The sequence below is a fragment of the Cyclospora cayetanensis genome, unplaced genomic scaffold (genome assembly GCF_002999335.1).
Source record: "Cyclospora cayetanensis isolate NF1_C8 unplaced genomic scaffold, CcayRef3 CcayRef3_contig_4, whole genome shotgun sequence".
Classification (NCBI taxonomy): Eukaryota; Apicomplexa; class Conoidasida; order Eucoccidiorida; family Eimeriidae; genus Cyclospora; species Cyclospora cayetanensis.
In genome coordinates this window covers 16,748-37,290 of record NW_020312369.1, presented here as the reverse complement: position 1 = coordinate 37,290, position 20,543 = coordinate 16,748, and the positions used below count along the sequence as shown (strand labels likewise).

Genomic DNA, 20,543 nt, shown 5'->3' with positions numbered 1-20,543 from the left:
GGAACTTTCGAGGTTGGATAGAAAGCCCCGCGGGTCTGTGTGCCTTTGATCGGAGCGAAGCCATGGCTTCGAGGCCCTTCTTTTCCGCATATGCGGCGAGTGCGTTAGTGCGTTTGTGTCCTAAAGAGGCCTGGCTCCAGTGGCGGAAGCTTTAACGGAGCCTTCTTACTAGACCTTCAGGTATGTAGAGGCTTGCGTTGGCTCGGGCACCAGTCTGAGCTCCTGTTGCGGGTTTACAAGATTTGAACAGTGCGGTTCTACGCGCGGCTAGAGCATTTATCGGGGCATTCCGACCGAATTTATCGTGTTAACTCGACGGGAGGTGGATTTCTGGCTTCTCTGGATCTTGTTTCGCAGTGCCACCCCCGCAGCAGCGCTGGCAGTGGCTCCGCGGCGCAGTTCAAGTTGTTCCTCGGCTCATATTTGCATGGCCTTCTTTGGCGAAAACACATCAGGGGCCGCAGTTCTACGCAGAGCATCTCGATATCCCTGCGTTTTCAGATGCACCTCACTCCCACAGCAGTGTCCCTCATTTCGCCGAAGCCACGAGACTTCAGCCGCCTGCCCAAGCACTCTAACATAACTATGCCACATCACGTGGATGCGTGCGTGGTTCACGGTTCGCCAGCCTCTATTTTAATCTCACTAGAGCCCTGCATCCCCTCGTAGAGAGACACGGCTCGAGGCCAGCTTGCTCGGAGGCGGTCGTCAAGCAATGTATCCTTTGTTGAACGGGTACTCTTTTTTCAGTCTCTGAGTCCTTCTCATGGCGACAATGCCTTGCGAAGGCGAGCGTGAGTCAAGCGTTTCCACGCCCTCTTCTGGGCAGCACTTTTTTGGAGGAGGCACGACAGCACGTTCTGATGTACAGGCAGCGTCCGCAGCTGCTGGTGCCGCAACCAAAGGGGGAGATGGAAAGGTGGTGAACACCAGCGCTAACGGGAGTGCATCGACTTTCTCTGAGGAACAGCGAACAGTGTTCTTTCCCGAATCAACCTTTCTGCATCACAAGACGCGCGACAAAGTCCGCAGGGCAAAGAAGCAGCATAGGTAAACCTTGCTGCGGGCCTAGCCCACTTTACCACAATGCCACGATAGCTGAATGGAGCTGCTCCAGAGCTTTTAATTGCATATATATGGCGCGTATAGTTCTACACAAAGGATCACAGTAGCGATCGTCTCAAAGCACTTTGCCTCGGGCAAAATGTTTCTTGCTCTCAAATTTCACTTGTCCCGTTTTCCAGCTAGACGTAACACTCAGGAGAATTACCATTTGGCTGCATCCTTATTTCGGCAAGTTGCCGCAGGAATGTGAACCCGCATGCAGCAGGAATAGTAAGAGCGCGAGAACATAAGCAACCAGTAATTGTTTACTCTTTCTTGCATATTAGGGGCGACTTGCATTGGAGCGAATGGGACAAATTTGGATACGCAAACTCGGACTTTTGCGAAGTTTCCCTGCAAGTAAAGGAGAACCTTCCTCGGATCTACAAGAAGGATACGGTTCATGCTGGTTAGTATTGCTACTTTTCAAAGTGTTGTAATTTTATCAAGGCGCATGCGCTCTTCTGTGCTTTACGCAGACGTACGTTTCTCCATGCTGTGAACGCGTTAATACTCAATTACGGAGCCTTTAACGTCCGCACACTTTGCCTCTGTTTTTTCTGTTGCACATGAAGCCCAGCTTTGCTTGTGGGCGGACAAGTCATAAGTGGGGCGGTGTAAAACATTTGATCTCGAGGCCTTTTCCTCCTCATTTTCGTCGTTCCCTACTAGTTGCGCGCTTTCTGCTCTTATTTTGGGTGATGCACACCGCATCGGCATTCGTGCTTTTGCTTGTGTAAATTGCTTTTTGATAGCATCCTGTGTTTTTTTGCAGATTTTATAAGAAACTTTGAGGTTCCTGGTCGCCCTGTTCTACTGTGCGGCTGGATGGACGAATGGCCTGCCATGAAGAAATGGGACCTCGAGACGCTCCTCCACGACTACCGATTGGCCAAATTTAAAGTTGGGGAAAAGGATAATGGTGACAAGATCAAGCTCTCCATGGTGAGGGCGTTCTTCTCCATTGTGTTGCGTTCAGGCTGGTTCAACAGATTGGGGTTTTTTGGGCACTTTGTGTTCTACAGGCAGATGCCGCCATCTTTGTATTTGACTGCCTGCTCAGAAATATTTTATGGATTATTTGAAGCATCAGACAGATGATTCGCCGCTCTATTTGTTTGAATCAGCGGTCGAGGACAAGGCAAACACTTGGTAAGTTGCACCCACTGCCAGTGTTTTGCACAATTTAGACCTAAAACAGCGTAGCAAGGCCTATGGTAGAGGAGCCAGTTCGGTGCGCGTGAAGCTACAAGTATTAATGATGACAGCGATAGAAAGACAAGGTGGTGTAACCTCAGGTGGGAAAAGCCACCATCACCATCTCATAAGAGGCCACCACCCTCTTGTGTGCTCTGTAATTCTGGTCGGTATTTATTTGTTTTCTATTATTTCGCATGGCGTGGGAAAGGAGCTCATGCTCCGACCTTTACATTTTTGCTGCCCTTGTGTTGTTCCTGCAGTGGCCTCCTCAACGATTGGCAGGTGCCCGATTTGTTTCCCGTGGACCTGCATGCTATCGTTGGGGATGAACGACGACCCCCGTACGCAGTCTTCTTCTGTTCTTTTCTCACTCATAGCACGAATGTGCTTCAATCTTGTAACATTACTTGACTCATACTCCGAATGCGGTCTGCACAAAACGCGTGGCCATCATCGAAACAGATCTTCTCTTGTAGCATATACCTTTGCTACCTCTCTGTCTGACGCCAATATTCAGTCGGCTTGCCTTCTGCTGGGTGCAGACACCGGTGGTTCTGTGTCGGGCCTAAACGAAGCGGAACGACTGTCCACATTGATCCTCTGGGCACCGCTGCGTGGAATGCGGTTACTTCGGGATATAAACGGTAAGCCACGTTGGCGCGACTTTCCTTCGTCTTCACTGCGCATGCAGCAGACGGTTGCCGTTGGCTTTCAAAGCTGTTTCATAGGATGTTTATTGGCATTCTCTTTTTTCACCTCTTGCTTTTCGCTATTAACCGGATCGTGGCGTTTCCACAGATATTTTATGTGCATGGGCTATTCTGTCAGCTGGGCGCTGTTCCCTCCAAACGTATCAAAGCAGATTGTCAAGGGGAAGCACCTCATGAAGTCTGGCGAAGACGACGAGCCGATAATGTGGTTCCAGAACATTTTGCCACGCATAAAGGAGAAGTATCCGGATATTCCGGTATACGAGGTAAGCAAGCGTGCAACGAAACAAAAGGTTTTGCACGGAAATGCAGATAACACAGACCAGTATTGTCACGAGACGAAACCCTCATAGGCGTTAAAATAGAAGCATCATCCAGCTTGAGGTCCTGTCAAACTTGGACTTTCAACCGAAAGTATGGGTAGCTACCCGGTAATGAAACAGCGATCTTTCCTGTTAGCTATCTGCTGTCTCGTGAGTCACTAGTGGGCACAGCCACCATGGCAGACAGAGCAAGGTGTCTGCGATCTATCAAACAAGCAAACGTCTATATTGAACGTAGGATGCAGAATAGACGTTTAGGTAGATTGCACACATAGCATGCAAATGGCACTCTTCCAAAAGACCCCTGCAACTTTGCTATCTGTTGTTTGCAGTGCATCCAAGGGCCTGGGGAGGTGATATACGTGCCACCGAATTGGTGGCATGCGGTGCTGAATCTGTCGGATTGTGTAGCCTGCACACAAAATCATTTCTCTTTCGGCTTCTTGGAAGCTGGATGGCGCAAATTTCGCAAGGGCAGGCGCCGTTTAGCGGCTCATTGGTTCACCCGACTGAAACGTTATTTTCCTGAAAAGGAGGTCTACGGACGTCTTGACCTTATGAACAAGTGAGCTGCTACTTAGGACCGCGTGGATGCAATACTACAGCTTGTTTGCTAGATGGTCCTAGCAGAATTAGCAGTGCTCGTACGACGCTTGCCCGTGACGGCACCGGATCTGAAATGACGAGGACACATGGAGCGATTAGGTGGCTGGGCTCGTGAGCACCACAGCCTCTTCCATGTGCATTGCTCGTTTATTTGCGTGTGCCTGATTGCTGCAGAGTGGACGGCTGGGAGATTCGCTCGGGGAAGTTCTGCCGCGTGCGGGCATCAAGTGGTTTCGCAACCGATGTTAGTAGCGATAGCAGCAGCAGCAGCAGCAGCAGCGCCTCTTCGGATGACGAGGACGAGCTGTCTGAGATTGATGAACACGTACGGCGTATGCGAGCTGGCATTTCCAGAGAGGCGTGGCAGGCCTACTTCCAGACGGCTAAGGAGCAGCCCTCCGCCGCACCCCGGACGCTTCCCCAAGACACCACACCTCTTGCTCGACTCACGGAACCACACAGAGGATATTTCACGGAAAAACGAACTTTGCTGCTTTCGGGTTGCCCTGCCTCGAGCGTAACTACTGAGCCATCCTCTGCAGAACATCAGGGAAACGTTTCAGGTGCCGATGGCAAGAGACAAAAGACGCAGTCCTAGATATAGGATCCTTACCCCTATCCGAATGAGAGGCTATCCTGAGTGGCGAGCTGGGTGTGGGATCAATGTGCGCACCATGGCAGCTGTCTTCTCCACCTCTCTTTGGGAGTACCCAGCACTGCGCCTGCAATCCGCCGCCTGGATTTCTGAAAGGGGTAAGATTTGTTTTGTTTTGGTAAACGTGCCGCGCTTGATTGATACTACGGTTTGATGGATCTTAAGGCACCACTGGTGGTGTGCGTGGGTCAGTGCGGGCATTTCGGGTATGTGTGCCCCCGGTGCATTTGACAGGCCCCTGTAGCCATTAACCTGATCCCCATTTTATTAATATTTTGTACGAAAATTAATGATCAATTCGGGATGCTTAAAATAAAACCCATTGGCATCAGGCGCTCCCCTGCGTCTCTCAAACCTGGGGCCGTTTTTTTGATATTTGAACGGCCACTGCCCGGCAGTTTTTTCGCGGGCTTCACGAATTTACTTCTGATTCTGCTGCAGTGCCTCCAGAAGCTTACTCCTGACTTTTAGGGTATGTGCCTCGGCGTCGATTCGTTTCTTGGCATCTATGAGGCGCTGCACGCTGTCCATTGGGAAATAGTTGTTCTGCTCGCGGAACACCACTGGGAAAGGCAGCTTACCCGCCACAGCTTTAAAAGCCCTGTAGTTGGGGGACTGCGGGAGCAGTGCATGGAAAGGATTTATTTGAGGGATGTGAAACAATACCCGACCTGTGAGAAGCAGGGGCACGCAAAAGACGCACAGAGAGCGAACGAATTGTAGATCCTTCCGCCAACGGAGAAAGCAACAACACCCCTGCTGCATATACCCATAGAGCCCATGGCAAGTGCAAACGAAGCAAGACAAGGGGAAGGAAGAGGCATGAAGGCTAGCGAAAAATTGAAACGTATAGCACTTCTGCCGAGGAGCGTCGTAAGCAACGTTTCATCATGGGCCTTGGCATATGCGACTATGACGCATTAAACGTACCAAGTTGAAACAGCACAGAAATGAAAGTAAGCACCCAATAAGACTCCCTGGTACTTCGATGGTCACAAGAAAAGGGGAGCGCGCCCGGATTCTCTACAGGTATCGCTTGTGTTCGCCTGCAATGCCCGGATGAAAAGAACCATCTTGTTAGTCACTTCGCAAATTGTGTCTTACCAGCCGGAACTCTGGCTACAAAGTGGTCGATCGCTCCTTTACCCTGTCCCATCTTCACGCCTTCCGCCTTCCGAGTTACAGGATACGTCGCATGAACATTCGCCAGCATTTCTTTTGATCTGCCCAAATACCTATTCAGCAATACAGCACACGCCAATAACAGAGCTACGACTGAAGGGAGGATTGGGATACAGCTCAATGGGTCAGGCTGTATACTTCAAGCAGGAGAGGCATGAAGCAGGACAGTAATCGAAGTAACGGCACGGTTGCCCACATCCACGCCACCAGCCGTTAGGGGTGCGAGAGCGATGCAACGACCACGGAAACCGTGCGGTTGTCTGCTTGCTGCTTGAAAACGCGTCGTGTTTACCGTCTGAGGGTCCTTCTGGCTTGTTCTAGTTGCTCAGCAGTTATCCTGTGAGGAGCTGCGGCGACAATCGTTTTACCAAGTTTTACCTCGGGCTCATTTAGCGGCACAATGCGCCCCTTAGGACACTTGATTCGCACCTGTTGAGGCGGCTTGAAGCGTACTGGTGGCATCTTTAAAGTTTCGTATTAGACGATGCCGACTTCAGAGTTCGGTCAGTCATCTGAACTGAGGGGGGGACTGCCCGGCAAGCAAGGGCAGCCTGTTTCGGCCGCAGCAGAGGCAGCAGAGGCTCTAAGTAGATAAATGAGCGGCGGGAGCCGGAGAGAGGCGTAATACGCAGGCTTTATAATCAAGAGAGAGCCAAGAGTGGGAGTAATGCGAGCCGTGGCTTCTTTTGAATCACGAGGGCCTTGGGAGGCGGGGGACTCCCAGAGCGGCAGCCGAGCTTAGCTGGTGTTGGTTCGTGGGAACGAATAAACTAATGAATGAAAACTCAAGAAAATGACGGACGATCCCTCATGCGGTGGGGACTTGCAACTACGTGAAGTCACTGCGGGGCCCCTAGTTCGAAGGGCAGAGGCTATGCAGATTATTACAGCGAGACACGCCACAGAGCATATTAATAAGTATAATGTTTGCTCCAAGTTTCCTTCGTTTGTAGTGTGTACCTGTGTGCTTTGCGCAGGGCAAAACTAGGGCGTTAGTGTCTCCAGTACGTGGTGGCTGTGAAATGGCGCATGCGAATGTCTGCCCATAACACTGCTGAATCTCGTAGTCGACATACAATAAATAATCATGAAAAACAACCAGCATCTTCAAGTGCCACATGGAAAACGTTCATAAAAGCACACCAGATGGGACTCGAACCCACAACCTTAGCCTTAGGAGGGCTACGCGCTATCCATTGCGCCACTGGTGCTCGAGGCCCCCTCGTTCTCTGGTAATACACATCTTCCCCAGCAAAGAAAACATCAGCCGAGCAGTGTAGAAGAAATGTTGCAAATTCAATCCGTTTTAACGACAAACCGTAAGCCATAAACGTTGTTTATGCATGAAAAAAGAAGAAAAGCACACCAGATGGGACTCGAACCCACAACCTTAGCCTTAGGAGGGCTACGCGCTATCCATTGCGCCACTGGTGCTTATCCCGGAAGATTCCCTCCGAGCTCCCGCATCTGGAAGGCATGCTCCCTGAAAGATGCATTATGCTTGGTTAAACGGGAAAAATATGGAGCCCTCACGCTATGGTCACCTTGAGAAACTGGAAAATACCTTTAAATAGTACATGGCGGAGCACTTGTCGCCCGCGCTCGATTCGATGTTACTCAATGAGAGGGCCAAAGAGCAGCACACCGCTTTCATTTGATCACAGCTGATGCTCTCATGCCGGGCTACCTTATTGGCAACCAGCTGCAAGACAATGAGGATTTTCCCGCTGCACCCTTTGTAAAAAATGAGCATCACAACAAGAGGGGATAGACAAGGAGCTGCTGTGTTGTTAGAGCTCAGGATGCACGGCGTCGGGCAGATGGCTAGTGACTTCCTTCACCTTGATAATCAGGTTGTTCAGCAGCGACCAGTGGCTAGCGTGGGCCGTATCATCCCTCATGGCTTCCAACGATGGCCATGTTAGGGAGCTCAGGAGACCGTCGACGAGCCACAAAGCCCATGATGTGGCATTCACAACAGAATTCCAGACATGGAGAAACGCGCCATCTACGGCAACCAGCATGCGAAGTACCCCTTCGGCGGAATCTTCTGGCAGGTGGGGCCTGCATGAAAAGAGAGGAAAAGAGTGAGGCACCTTGTGCATCCTTCCCTTCTTAGGGTAGCAGATAGGATGAACCTTTTGAGGCAAGTTGAGGGAAACCTTACACAAGCATAAAGGCAGAGCAGCGGAGGCAGCCATACAACGTGGTGGTCAAGAGAACAAGTCCAATAATTGAAAAAATCGGGCGAATCAGCTTGTTCCACACAGCCTTCAACAGCAAGACTCTGAAGAGCACACGCTCAGCAGGCAAACAGCTCTTAGCAGCATGCCCAGCCAGACCCCGACTTGCAACTCCAAAAGTACTGCTGTATTCCCTTTACAGGCATTGCCCTTTTGATAGATCTCGACGCCACATTACTGTAGCAACACTGTGCGAGCTTGATCCAGATGAGCAGCTTCACAGCGCACTTCTTAAGCGACACAGAAGCACAGCCCTATGCATCGCTCATGAAATAGTTTCGGGCCTTGCACGCCATGTCCATGCATAATAACGCGCTCCTACATTCAGCTACCGTGTCTAGCGACGAGGCACCATCGGTGACGACATACGTAAAGGCTAACCACTCCGCGAGAGTGAGAACAGAGACAATCCAAGCCAAGTATGCAACGCAGCTATCTCCGCATACTTCACGGGGCATCGCCAGCTGGTCAACTGTGAAGATCTGCTTGACAAGTTTGTGAAACCAAGATAGCTGAAACACCGAGGCTGCAGCCAGACACACAATGCAGCCATATCGAAAACCGTACTCCATCCCCCATGAGTAAAAAGGCTTGGTGTTATGCCTTCGCCTTCATTATGAAGCAAAAAATATCCATTGTTCAATGATTTCCCACTGTACGATTTCCCAGGGATTGATACGGCAGTAAGTCAAACTTCAGCAAACTCAAGTCCTAAGGGTTAGTTCAATGGGCATTCCATTTATTTACTCACGAAGGCGGATGGGGATGGACGGATGGATGCCCTTTGTACCATATTTGTCGTGTTGTGACAAAGGATTTGTATGCACCATGAAAGTTGCATGGACAATGAGCCACATGGAAACCAGCAGGGCGCCCGCCAAGGATTTCACGAGCTTCATTTTCGCTGTACTCTTCGACGATGGTCTTAGTCTATGGTCGAACAAGCGGATGGAGGAACTAGCACAATAGTACTCAAAAACAGGGCAGCTAGGGTGGCGACAATCTGCCTAGGAATGACGTATATATTGAAATGTGACGCGATTAAGGACGGGAGTGGCAGTTACCTTTTAAGAATGAAGCGTGATCTTTGAAATAGAGTCAAAAAGAAACGTGGTGACAAGCACCCAGCATGGCTTGGTGTAAACATTCGGGAGATGCACAATGTGAAACCGATATCAGGGGGAGGAAAGCATGCCCCCTCCTGGCCAGATGCATGTAATCTGCTGTTTTCTGAGCCGATTTCTAATTTTCATGCGTAGTTGGTCATTGTGCGCCTCAAAGCTCGAGCTTAGCCGTAGGATCCCCGAACGAGACGGCGTTGTCGGTAGGCACCAGCTGGCTCAGGGCGATGCGGTCTGCGTCTGTTTGCTGCGCCGCACCAGCTCAAGAGCTCCAGAAAAGATGAATAGTGCAGAAATACTCTTCTTTACCCGAAGGCAAGAGCTGCCTGAACCCTCCACCGCTGCCGACACACTTCCTACTGCAGGGGGCCCCTCCCTCCCTCCCCCCCGAGAGAGCGAGTTCGGCCACCATCTGCGGATAAAGGTGCGCATGTGCCTTCAGCGCCAATTCTCAGCGAAGTAAGCGATTTCGGCTGGAAACATCATGAGTTGGGCCTTCTGGTTTCAAGAGGCTGCTGCCTAGCTCTGAGCAGAGCAGCCGCCTCAACTCCCGAGAGGGCTGCTGAGTGCAAAAGCAGCGCATCAAGCGCGGCATTCTTCCTTCTCCGCGCACTCTGCGGGTGTATCTGTTCAACTTCTAACAGCAGAAGTAAGTGTTCGGGAGGGGGGAGAGTCGATGCTTTGGAGGCGGCTCGGCAGCTGCACGGGCTGTGGCACTAAAGCCGCCTACGCCGAGTGGCGACTCCGCTCAGCCGCCTCCCCCGAAGCCACGCACGCGGAGAGGCGCAGCCACCTCAATTAGTTGCTGCAGAATCCAACGATGTGGCCAGTCGAGACGGGAGCGTCTTTTGCTCTGCCCCCGGAGGACGTACCGCCCCTCGCTTTCCCCTCATTCGGCTGTCTCGAAGTCAAGCGCTGCCTCTCTACCCCCTTCTCCTTGCCCCCACGAGGGCATGCGTCTGATGCGGGGAGTGCTCCGCAACAGCTGCTCTCCTTGCAGAAGCCATCGAGCGGCGGGGGCAGTCAAGATGGCACCGCTTCAGCTGCCGATGACAGCGACCACCCCTCCAAAGGCGCACCAACCGCTATCCAAACGTCGCAGGAGCGCGGCAGCTCGATGCTTAGCGGGCTGCTCCGTCTTCTTTTGCCGCATGCTCAGGAGCAGCAACACGGCGAGCGTACCGCTAGTTGCCGCCTTGGCTTCGAGCTGCCGATCTGCGGCACTCCCCAAGCCAAGCGAATCTGCAAAGCCTGGGGCACTGCGGGGAGACTGCACATCGACTCCGGAAAAACTTTCGTGTCTGTTGTCTCCTGGGAAGGCAGCCGCATCTTCTTCTGGATTCTCTGGCCTGTGTGTTCCTCTTCGCGCACTCCAGCATCAACGGCAGCCTCGGAGGGGCAAAAAGTCGAAGGGAATGCTGCTGCTGCAACGTATTTCTATGATTTTGACCAAAGCGTCTTGTCGTGTGCCTTGGTAGCAGACTTTTCGCTTTTGGCTGTTACTTTCGCCACGACGCCGGCACGAACTGAGCTGCTGCTGCTGCCCTCCTTCGAGAGGAGCGAAAGCAGCGGTTGCAGCAATCCTGAGAATACGAATTGCAGCGATCCTAAGACTGAGGATTGCCGCCGCACCAGCAGCAGCCATGCCGATAGCAGCAGCCCAAGCACAAGCAGCAGCAGCAGTGGCAGAGAGGGGAAGAACTCTACTGCGCCGCAGCCGCTAGTGCCGCTGCGGAGGCTTCTTCTTCCTCGCGATGACGTCGTGTTGCAGTGGGTAGGAAGCTGCCCGTGGGGTGTTCTTTTCCTCTGCTACTGCGTACAAACCAAGGAGGGCGCTCTCATGTTGCTGCATGCGGAGGCGATCCGCTGCCAGCAGCAGCAGTGCAAAGTGGAGGAGGCGAAGAGGGAGGCTTCGCAGGAGGCAGCCACTTGTGACGACTCGAAAAATAATGCAGCCGTCAAGGGAAGGCGTGATGTCACCTCGTCACGGCTCTCGGCTAGGGAGTTTTTCTCGGCATGGTTCCCACCGATGCCTTGCCCCCCCTCGGCTGTCACGGTGCACTCCACTTTGCCAGTTGTTGTTGTTTCTGGATTTTCGGCGGAGGAGGAAGGTGAGTGCGGTTGGACTTGCTGTATTCCTCTCCAGGCTATGCTGACGGAGAGCGAAGCCGAAGAGGGTGCTCTGAGTTCGTCGGAGGACGAAGAGAACCTAGAAACTAGAGGCGCGCAGAAGCAGAAGCAGCAGCAAAATAAGCGGAGGCAGCAAAATAAGCAGAAGCAGCAGGAGCAAATTCGCGCAGAAGGCGAGGCTGGGGAGAAAGGGTCGCTATGGCCTCTTTCGAGTTTTTCTCCACAGAAAATAAGCACAAAAAGGGGGTTCAGCTCGCCTACCCCGGTTCTAGCCATCCTCCCTTCTCTAAATCTTCTCCGCTCCCTCTCCGCACAGCAGGCACTGCGCGCTCTGGAGGCACATGTACGGCAGCAGCAAAAGGGTGGAGAGCAGCAGCACGAGCAGCAAAAGGGTGGAGAGCAGCAGCAGCAAGAGCAGCAAAAAGGCGAAGAGCAGCAGCAGCAAGAGCAGCAAAAAGGCGAAGAGCAGCAGCAGCAAGAGCAGCAAAAAGGCGAAGAGCAGCAGCAGCAAGAGCAGCAAAAACAGCAGCAACACCACACACAAGGCGAAGGTGTTTTGCTTTCTTGGCGGCAATTAAACTGCCCTGCATCGTTTTACGGTCCATTGTTTTTGAAGCCAAGAGATCTCCAATTGGAAACGCAGCGGTGGATTGAGCGGAGTGAGAATCGGCAAGGGGAAGGGTTGCCTTTACACGAAGAAGCCTCGCAAGCGCAGCAGGTTGCTCATCAGGAGGAGTTGCTTGTTGCAGAGCTGCAGAGGCGTCTTTCTGTGCGCTTTGAGGGGCAGCAGTCGGCGAAGCAGCTAGAAAACTCCCCCCTCCAGCTTGAGCACGTTGCTCTCAGCAGCTGCGGCAGCCTTCTCGCCATGTCTTTCTCCTCAGACGAGCTGCTGCTGCTGCGTCTTACCTCCGAGGGGGTGACGGGGTGTACAGACAGCAGCGCTTCCAACAGCGCTGCCAGCCTCGACGCTAGGGGTGGTGATAGGGGCACTGTTGAGGCTGCGTATTATGAGCCATTTGCCTTTTTGCCTGCCCCCTTCTTGTGGCTCCTTCGCTCGCGGGGAGCTGAACACTTCCGGCTGCACGGTAGTCTTCCGCGCAAAGAACAAGTAGCTTTGCAGCCTCTCGCCTTCTTGGGGGCAGCTGCTCCTCCCGAGCAGCGCATGCAGCCTCTGCGCAGGAGGAGCAGCGAGGAGCTGCCTGCGGCAGACACACTGACACAGCAAGTTGCGCTGCTGCAAGTTCGCGGGAAGGCACCCCCTATGCATCTCGCAGCGTCTGCTTTCGCTGGAGAATCCGACGAACTGCTGCTGCTGCTGTTTCATGACAGATGGAGTTCTCTCGAGCTCGAAGATGAACGACAGCCTTCCCAGGAGCAGCGCCAGCACCGCCACTATGCTAGAAAGGCAGCTGCTGAAACTGAAACTGCTGCTGCAACAGCAGCAGCAGCAGCTGTTGCATGTGCTGGAACTAGTGCTGCCGCACCAGTTCAGGCGAATGGCTTCCTTCTTCTGCCCTTTGACTTGGATAGAAACAATTTGGTGGTTTCGCCGCAGCGTTTTTCCCGCGAGGGAACCAGCGTCTGCCGCGGAGAGGGTGGAAGCAGCAAGACTTCTCTCTTGCGATGGGCAGCAGCATTCAACAGCTCGAGAGACTCTCCAGCATACCCCCTCGCCTTGCTGCCTCCCCTGGGGGGTAGAGAGCCGTTTGGTGTAGGCGTGAGTGGATCGGAGAAGCATGCAGAGGAGACATTCCTGCTGCTTTCCCTAGAACCCTCTGGGCACCAGCGCGAAAGCTCCCCCTCTAGATACTCGAAGAAAGCGCAGCAACAAGAGCAAAAGCAGCAAGAGCAAAAGCAGCAAGAGCAACAGCAACAAGAGCAAAAGCAGCAAGAGCAACAACAGCCGCCGTCTGCTGGGTTTGAGCTCTGTCTCTCTTCTGTTCGATGTGCAGATGTAGGATGGTTTGCGGATGCCGCTGCAGCAGGGGGTCGCTGGAAAGAGGCGGAAAGTTTGCTGGAGGGAGCTCTCTCGCTAGTTCGTTGCACGCGTCGAGAAGCAGCCGCAGGAACGGCAACGGCAGCAAGCGGTGGGGAGAAGGCGGAGTTGCTTCGACGTATCGAAGAAGAAGAAGAAAGGCTGCAAGTCGCTCTGTCGCAGCTGCAAAAGGAACGCTGGATCATGAAGGGCAGGCACCCACACGCCTCGGAGGAAGACTTTCAGGTGATTGAGTAACTGCTTGACTGCTCGATCGATTCATGGATCGACTGATCAATTGCGTGATGGATGGATTGATTGATCGTTTGTTCAATCGTTTGATGGATTGATGTCTGCTTTGATTGATCGTTTGATTAATTGATGGATTAATTGATGGATTATTGGATGGATTCATGGACTCCTTGGTTAATTGATTGATTGAATTATGGATTGATTGTTTGATTGATTGTTTAATTGGCTTACTATTCAATTGATTGATTGACAGACTGACTGCTTGACTGCCTGATCGATTGAATAATGGACTGCTTGATTGCTTGATGGATTGCTTGCATGATTGCAGGCACTGCGCCTTGCACTTGTGTTGTCTGTCTCGTATAGAAGCCGTTCCTGCTGCGTGTATGTATACATCTGTGTGCCCTTTTTTCTCTCAAGTATTCTTTTTCCTGGATTTCCTTCGTATGTGCTGCCGTCCCTGGCGGCTCTACATACATATACATATATATATATATATCCACACGGTGTCTGTCTGTATTCTTTCTTGGTTTTTTTCTTCCTTCGACGCCTTTCGCGAAATCTTCCCATGCGTGCGCATTTTGGCCTCCTTTTCTCATTTTAGTTGCTGTTTAGAAGCGCCGTTGCCGCTCTGCTTTTCTGACGTGTGCCTTGCCGTCTGCGTCTCTCTATTTTTCCTGCAATTTGAGCTCTGCCTGCTTGGGTGGGATGTTCGTTCGTTCTTTGCGGGTGGGAAGGATGCGAGCTTTTGCGACTGCGGTTGTTTTATGTCCTCTCCCTGGCAGCGAGGCGCCGTGTGCCCTCGCTGAGGGGCACCTCGAAAATTCCGTCGCTGAGAGACAGAGCCAGCGTACGAGAGACTCCCAGCAGTTCTCCTTCCTGCTAGGGGGGAGAATGGCTGCAGCTGTTTTGTTGTACTGCCTACTATTGCATCTTGCCTCCCCCGCATGCAGGGGAGGCTGGAAGGAGTGCACTTTTAAGGCCTGCCTGCGCCTTGTGCTTCGCGCCTTGTGGCTCGTTCTGCGCTGGATGCTGCAGGCAGTCTTCAAAATTCATCGCGCCACGAATGCCGCTGCTGGTGACGCGCTGGACTGCTGGCTGCTGTCGGAGGCGCTCGCTTACAACCCCTTCGCTACGACGGACGGCGAAAGCGAGAATCGCATGCAACTCACGGCTGCCGCTGTTGCTGCTGTTGCAGAGGGGGCCTGGTGCTCTGACCCTTTGCCTCTGCGACGTCTCGCGCTGCTTCTGCGGCATGCGCTGAAGCTGCAGGAGCAGCGAAAAGTCGCGGAGGCTGACGGAGCGGCTCCTCTTCAGGCAAGCGGCATGGCATGCTGAGGGATGCATGCATGCATCTGTGCATCGCAACCTCTCTGGCAGTCGCAGGCTACAGTTCCGAGAGAGCTCGTTTTCTTTCTTTAAGTCGGCCTGCCTTTGAGACGCACTTTCGCTAGAAGGGAATAAAGAAAGGGGGCTGCTGTTGGTATGTGGGAGGTGGGGAGTTTCGTCTGGCGAGCAGCTTCAGTCTTGCGTTGCGTTTGTGAGAATCTGCGCTGCAGATTGCCGCTGCGACTACGAGGCTTCGACGCTGCGAAATGTTGCTGCGTCTCTCGGAGGCGGCAGCCAGCGTGCCTGGTGTCACAGACGGCCTAAAGGAAACAGAGGCTGCTGCTCCGCTTGCTGCTGGGAATGGACTGCTCTCGCAGCAGCAGCAGGAGAAGGAAGAGGAGCCCAACTCTCGCTTGCTCGCAAGTGCTGATGCGGCTGCCTCTGCCGCTGCTGCTGCTGCTGCTTCACGTCCAGTCGAATATCTGCTGCTGCAGCACTTGCAGAGGGCTTTGTGGCATCTCCTGCAGCGCGCAGAAGGCGCCACCTCCTTGGACGGGGCAGAGAAGCAGTCCTCTTTCGCGCTGGAAGTCGCTTGTCTCTTCGCCGCTCACGCACAGACATTCGCAGTCGAAGTGACGCTGCAGCAGCATCCTGAAGAGCTGCGTGCCTCCTGGCAGGCAGTCCTCAGTGCCTTCCCCGAGTCGTTGCCGCCTTTCCACTGGCTGCATTTGCTGAGGCGTTCTCCCGCCTGCAGCGAGCGAGGCAGTGCTGCGCAGAAGCCTTCAGCTGCGGAGCTTGCGGTGTGGGCAGTAAGGCGCTGCCTCGCCATCATACGCGGCACTGGACTGCTGCAGACTTGCGCTCTGCCTCTTGCAACTGCCTGCTTGCACCTGATCCTCGAAGAGCCTCTGCCCGCTGCAGTTGCTGCCTCTGCAGCCGCTGCAGCAGCGCAGCGGCAGCGCTCGAGGGAAGCCCTCGCCTTCGCGCGGCTGTCTCCGCTGCTGCAGCAGCAGGCACAGCAGCGCCAGCTGAGCGAGCTGCGAGAGCAGCAACGGCAGCGGGAAAAGGCTGCTGCCGTCGCTGCAGGAGCCTCGCTTGCCGCGGCTGTCGTTGCAGCTGGATCGAAGCCTTCACGAGCAGCAGCAGGAGGAGAGGCAGCAGCAGCAGGAGGAGAGGCAGCAGCATCCTCACCTACATCCCCGAGACGCTTACCCCCCTCAGCAGCCGTGAATCCTGCCACGCAGTCAGTCTCTCCAGGATGCGTGAAGCAGAAGACAGCTCCGTGGGGACTAGACAGTGACTTGCTAAAGACGCTTTCTCCAACTTCCCTCAAGGAGAATTCGCAGCCACCCGTGCGACGGCTCTTCGCTTTGCACGGCTTGATGCGGCAGTTCTGTCTGTTGCGGCAGTTCCTTCGAGACGCCATGCAGCCTTCGAAGCAGCCGCAGCAACAGCCGCAGTTGCCGTGCAGCAGCAGCAGCACTGTAGCGAGCTGGCCGCATTTGCAGCAGCTCAGGAGGACGGGAGTGGCAGCTGCTGCAAGACGCCATCCATGCCGGCAGCAGTTGCAGCGGCAGCAGCAAAAGCGCGTGCTGGCAGAAGGAGCTGTCGAGGATTTTTGCCGCTTCGCGAGACTGCCAGATGCTACTCGCATGCTGCTGCTGCTGCTGCACCTCCTCGCCGCTCACCGAGCGCAGCAACAGCTGGAACCGGCAACAGCAGCAGCAGCAGCAGCAGCGGCAGCAGCAGCAGCGGCAGCAGCAGCAGCAGCTCGCCTTCCGAGCAGGATTCCAGAAAACTATTGCATGCAGCAGCGGCGTGTCAATAGGGCTGCTGCTGCAGTTGTGCCTCTGCTTGTAGAGCCTTTTAGGGCTTTGCGCGCATGCTTTCCGCAGCGTGTTCACCAGCTCCATCCTGAAGCGCATGCTTCGACGACAACTAGCAAGGCTAGCAAGGCTGCTGTCGCCGCCTCTGCAGAAGAAGAAGCAGCAGCGAGGCAGCAGCCTCACGACGATGCGTGCGACGAGGAAGCGGTGCTAACTGCCTTGGATGCGTGTCTCTCCGGGGGGGATCTGCTTCAGGAGCTCTCCCTCTGCATTGCCACGGATGCAGCAGATCCTCTTCTTGCCGCTGCGATGCTTCGCATCTCCCGCTGCTCTGCGCGCGCTGCCCTTCAAGCCGCAGCAGATGCAATCTCCGCCTCGAACATCCCTGCCGCTGCCTCCCTCCCCGAGCATGCAGCTCTGCGGCTGCTGCCTTGGACGCTGCTGATGTTGGCTGCCGCAAGCAGCTCTTTCTCGATACCTCCTGCACAGCGCCTCTTCCCACAGCCTTCGCTGCTGCTCCAGCTTGCGCGTATCACGGCATACAGAAAAGGCGACTCTCTTCTGCCTGCTGCCTTCGTAGCTCCCTACGCAAAAGCCGTCCTGCTAGAAGTTCTCCTCCAGCAGCGAAAATTGCAGCAGCAACAAGAGCAACAAGAGCAGCAGCAGGCGTTTCCGCAGCAGTCTAAGGCGAAAGACTGTTGGGCAACCCATCCCACAGAAGCAGCAGCAGCAGCAGCAGCAGCAGCAGCAGGCGTGTCTCTGGCATCTGAAGGGGAACTGCAGGAGGATGTCTCGCTTTTGTTGCATCACATGGATGCAGTGGGGATGACTCAGCAGCTGATATCCAGCGCTGGGGGAGAGGAGTCTTTGAGCAGCTTGCCTTTGAGAGCAACGCTGCTAGACTTGCGCGCAGCTGCGTTCAGCGCTGCAGCCGCAGAGATGCTGCTCCTCCCTCTGTTGAAGCGGGCAATCTGGCAGAACTGGAAGCAGCAGCAGCAGTGGCGCAGCGGCAGCAGCAGCAGGAGCCGCAGCAGCGATGCAGCTGGCGATACAGCAGGCGATGCGGATGCTGCCCAGTGGACGGCGCTGCTCTCTTTGGCGGTTCGTTTACACCGCAAGTTGGCGATGGCTCTGCAGCCTCAGGATTTTTTCCAGCGTCTTGCGCTGCTGCTAGCCTCACTCCCGCCTCTGCAGACGGCAAAGCAGCAGCAGCAGCAGCAGCACCCTTTGCTGCTGTTGCTCCCCATTTGGAGGGAGGCAGCGATCCTCTCTGGCGCTGCAGCTCCAGCGGAATTTGCAGAGTGCAGCGGCCGTGTGCTGCTGCAAACAGCCCGTCGGCTGTTGAATGAAGGATCTCCGTGTCTGTCATCTTTTTCCAGTGCTTTCGCGGATGCTGCGCTGCAGCAGGCAGCGGTTCTTGTGGATGCTGCTGCGCTGACAGCGCAGCAGCATCCACGAGAGCACCGGCAGCTGGAGCGACGGCTGCAGCGTCTCAAAGCCGATGTCGGCGCTGAGCAGACGCTGCATGCAGTTGTATGTTTGCTGAGTGACTTGCTGCAGCGGCAGCAGCAGGAGAAGCAGGACCGTTCCTCCTTCCTGCCTTCTGCTATAAGTGCCGCATCGGCAGCCGCAGTAGCCGCAGCACTGAGCCGCGCAAGAGGCGCTGCTATCAACGCGCTGCTGTCATCTGAGGCTGAGACAGCTGAGACAGCTGCTGACGTGTCTGGAGGGAACGAGGCTCGGCTGTCAGCTGCTGCCCTCGGCGCTGCTGCTGCAGGAGCTGCTCAAGAGGCAGAAGTTTCGCCCCCAGCTCCAAACTTCGATGAGTCTGTAGCAGCAGCTTCAGCAGCGACTGCAGGTGATGCTGCTGTCGCAGCAAACATCCTTGAGCGGCTGGTGGAGCCTACGCGGCTTCGTCGCCAGCTGCAGACTCTCTCGGGCAGGCAAAAGCTGCTCCGAGATCTGCTGGAAGTAGAGCCGTCCATGACTCTGCAGCACGGCAGCCTGCTGAAGAGCCTTGTGCAATTGCTGTCGCTTCCTGCACGCGAGGCACAGCTGCTGCTCGACACTGCAAGAGGCCGCGCATATAGCGCCTTGCATCGGAGACGCGAGGCAGTCACCGTAGCGGCAACCCTCCTTGCTGTTGAGCTGCAGCGCAAGCGAGCAGCAGCAGCAGCAGCCGCTGCAGCTGCTGCTGCTGCTGCTGGAGCGTTAGGCGAGGAGAGCGCAAAGCGGAAAGACACGTCGCAGCAAGGCTTCATCGAACCTACACGAAATAAACGCCATAGAGGCGTAGAGGAGGAGACTTTCGGCGGTACTTTTACGGCAGCAGCAACAGCAACAGCACCAACAGCAGATGCAGTAGCTGCTGCAACAGCAACAGCAACAACAGCAGATGCAGTAGCTGCTGCAACAGCAACAGCAACAACAGCAGATGCAGTAGCTGCTGCTGCTGTGCCGGCAGGAGAGGCCTCCCGATCTGTTGAGGCAGCGCATTCGCTGCTTGTCGAGGAGCAGCAGGCTGCTGAACAGCCTCTTTTGGTGTGTCTAGGAGAGTCTGTTGCTGCAGATTGCATGCAGCAGGAAGCCCCTCATTTCGCATGCCGCCTCCTAGCGGCTGCAGCCTGCGTGGCAGCCGTCAGTCAACTCCCTCGACTTGTGCATGAAGAATCCGCTGCTCGACGCGCTGCTGCTGCTGCAGCTACTGCTACTGCAGCTGCTAGTGTCGCGAGTGCGCCTCGAAGAGCATGTGTCAACTGGGTTCCAGAGACGGCAGCAGATTTAGTGCGGCCCTTCAAATCTGCGCCAGAGACGGCAGATGCAGGAGAGACTCGCAGCGCAGAGGCGGCAGACGCTGCGCTGCGCGCCTCTGCTGCATCTGCCGTCTGGCTGTCAGCGCCTCGCCAGCTCCCGCTGTTGAACTCCAGCGGCAGCTGCAGCAGCAGCAACGGCAGTTCCCCTTACTTCGCGCTAGGTCGCTCTGTCTTGCAGCTGCTGGGCAGCAAAGAAGGCTCAGCAGCGGCAGGTGCAGGCAGAGATCAAGAAGGGCATCCCTCGTTTTTGTTTGTTTCTGCCTTCGAAGCCGCAGGTGAAGCCGTGGCTTCTGCCGCGGCTAGCGCGAAGCAACTGTACTCTGTCGCAAGAGCGGCAAAAGACGTAGATGCGGGAGACTCGCATTCTATTCAACAGCAGCAGCAGCAGCAACAGCAACAGCAGCACCAACAGCAGCAGCCACAGCAGAAAGGCATGCCTCTCTCGTTGCCGCACCGCTCACGCGCCGCTGCCGAAACATCGAGAAAAGAAACAGGGGCCTCTGCCCGAGTGAAAGCCTTCGCTCGCCACGTCACAAGGGAGCTGCTGCTCTTGCGCGAAGTGATGGAAGGAAGCAACGAGGCGGCGTTGATTGCCGCTCTTTTTTCGCCCACTTGGGGAACGTCGCAGGAGCAGCTGATGCTGCAGCTGCAGCATGCGGAGAGCTGGGGGCTTGCTCCTGTGCCGCGCAGCTTCGCAGACTGTAAGGCTCTCCTATGGCGAGACAGTTCTGTTGCAGTGTTGATGCTGCCAGCCACAGAGGAGGCAGCATGCGCCGCAGGCTCTGCAAATGAACAGCGTTCTTCTGCAGCGGGGAGTAGCCTCCTGCCCCCTGCCGACGTTTGCTCGGCTTTCGCGCATTCTCTGCTGCAAACGAAGGGCCTTACGGCAGCAGACGTAGCCTTAGTCGTTCAGCAGCTGCTGCTGCTGAATGCACTGCCGCTGCTGCTGCTCTCGAAGCCATCCCCACGTGATGGGCGGCTCCAGCGCCTCGCGCATGCGCTGCTGCTGCTGCTGCGCTTCCTCCACAAAGTTCCCCAGCGATACCCTAGGAGCAAGAGAAGCAGCAGCAGCAG

At 54.9% G+C, this 20,543-nt stretch overlaps 4 protein-coding genes and 2 non-coding genes across 6 annotated transcripts; 2 read left to right on the top strand and 4 right to left on the bottom strand.

The window, feature by feature from the left end:
* Window positions 1-775: 775 nt before the first annotated feature.
* Window positions 776-4,541, top strand: LOC34618376 (bifunctional arginine demethylase and lysyl-hydroxylase PSR). The gene is made up of 9 exons (XM_022731710.2): window positions 776-1,050; window positions 1,392-1,513; window positions 1,880-2,049; window positions 2,168-2,256; window positions 2,565-2,645; window positions 2,847-2,948; window positions 3,133-3,280; window positions 3,670-3,902; window positions 4,118-4,541. The coding sequence occupies exons 1-9, from the start codon at window positions 776-778 to the stop codon at window positions 4,539-4,541; spliced, it is 1,644 nt and encodes a 547-aa protein (XP_022587109.2).
* Window positions 4,542-5,018: 477 nt separating this feature from the next.
* Window positions 5,019-6,242, bottom strand: LOC34618377. The gene is made up of 3 exons (XM_026334272.1): window positions 6,073-6,242; window positions 5,741-5,917; window positions 5,019-5,271 (listed from the first exon to the last, which is right to left on the bottom strand). Exons 1-3 carry the CDS (start codon window positions 6,240-6,242, stop codon window positions 5,019-5,021), a joined length of 600 nt encoding a protein of 199 aa, XP_026190057.1.
* A 676-nt stretch (window positions 6,243-6,918) lies between these two features.
* Trnar-ccu lies at window positions 6,919-6,991 on the bottom strand. Its single transcript has one exon. It is a non-coding gene; the product is annotated as a tRNA-Arg (tRNA).
* Window positions 6,992-7,141: 150 nt separating this feature from the next.
* Window positions 7,142-7,214, bottom strand: Trnar-ccu. The gene has a single exon. It is a non-coding gene; the product is annotated as a tRNA-Arg (tRNA).
* A 356-nt stretch (window positions 7,215-7,570) lies between these two features.
* LOC34618378 lies at window positions 7,571-8,922 on the bottom strand. The gene is made up of 4 exons (XM_026334271.1): window positions 8,775-8,922; window positions 8,393-8,549; window positions 7,948-8,067; window positions 7,571-7,844 (listed from the first exon to the last, which is right to left on the bottom strand). Exons 1-4 carry the CDS (start codon window positions 8,920-8,922, stop codon window positions 7,571-7,573), a joined length of 699 nt encoding a protein of 232 aa, XP_026190056.1.
* Window positions 8,923-11,173: 2,251 nt separating this feature from the next.
* Window positions 11,174-13,507, top strand: LOC34618379. Its single transcript, XM_026334270.1, has 4 exons — window positions 11,174-11,376; window positions 11,527-11,617; window positions 11,774-13,093; window positions 13,163-13,507. The coding sequence occupies exons 1-4, from the start codon at window positions 11,174-11,176 to the stop codon at window positions 13,505-13,507; spliced, it is 1,959 nt and encodes a 652-aa protein (XP_026190055.1).
* The last annotated feature ends 7,036 nt before the right edge of the window (window positions 13,508-20,543 follow it).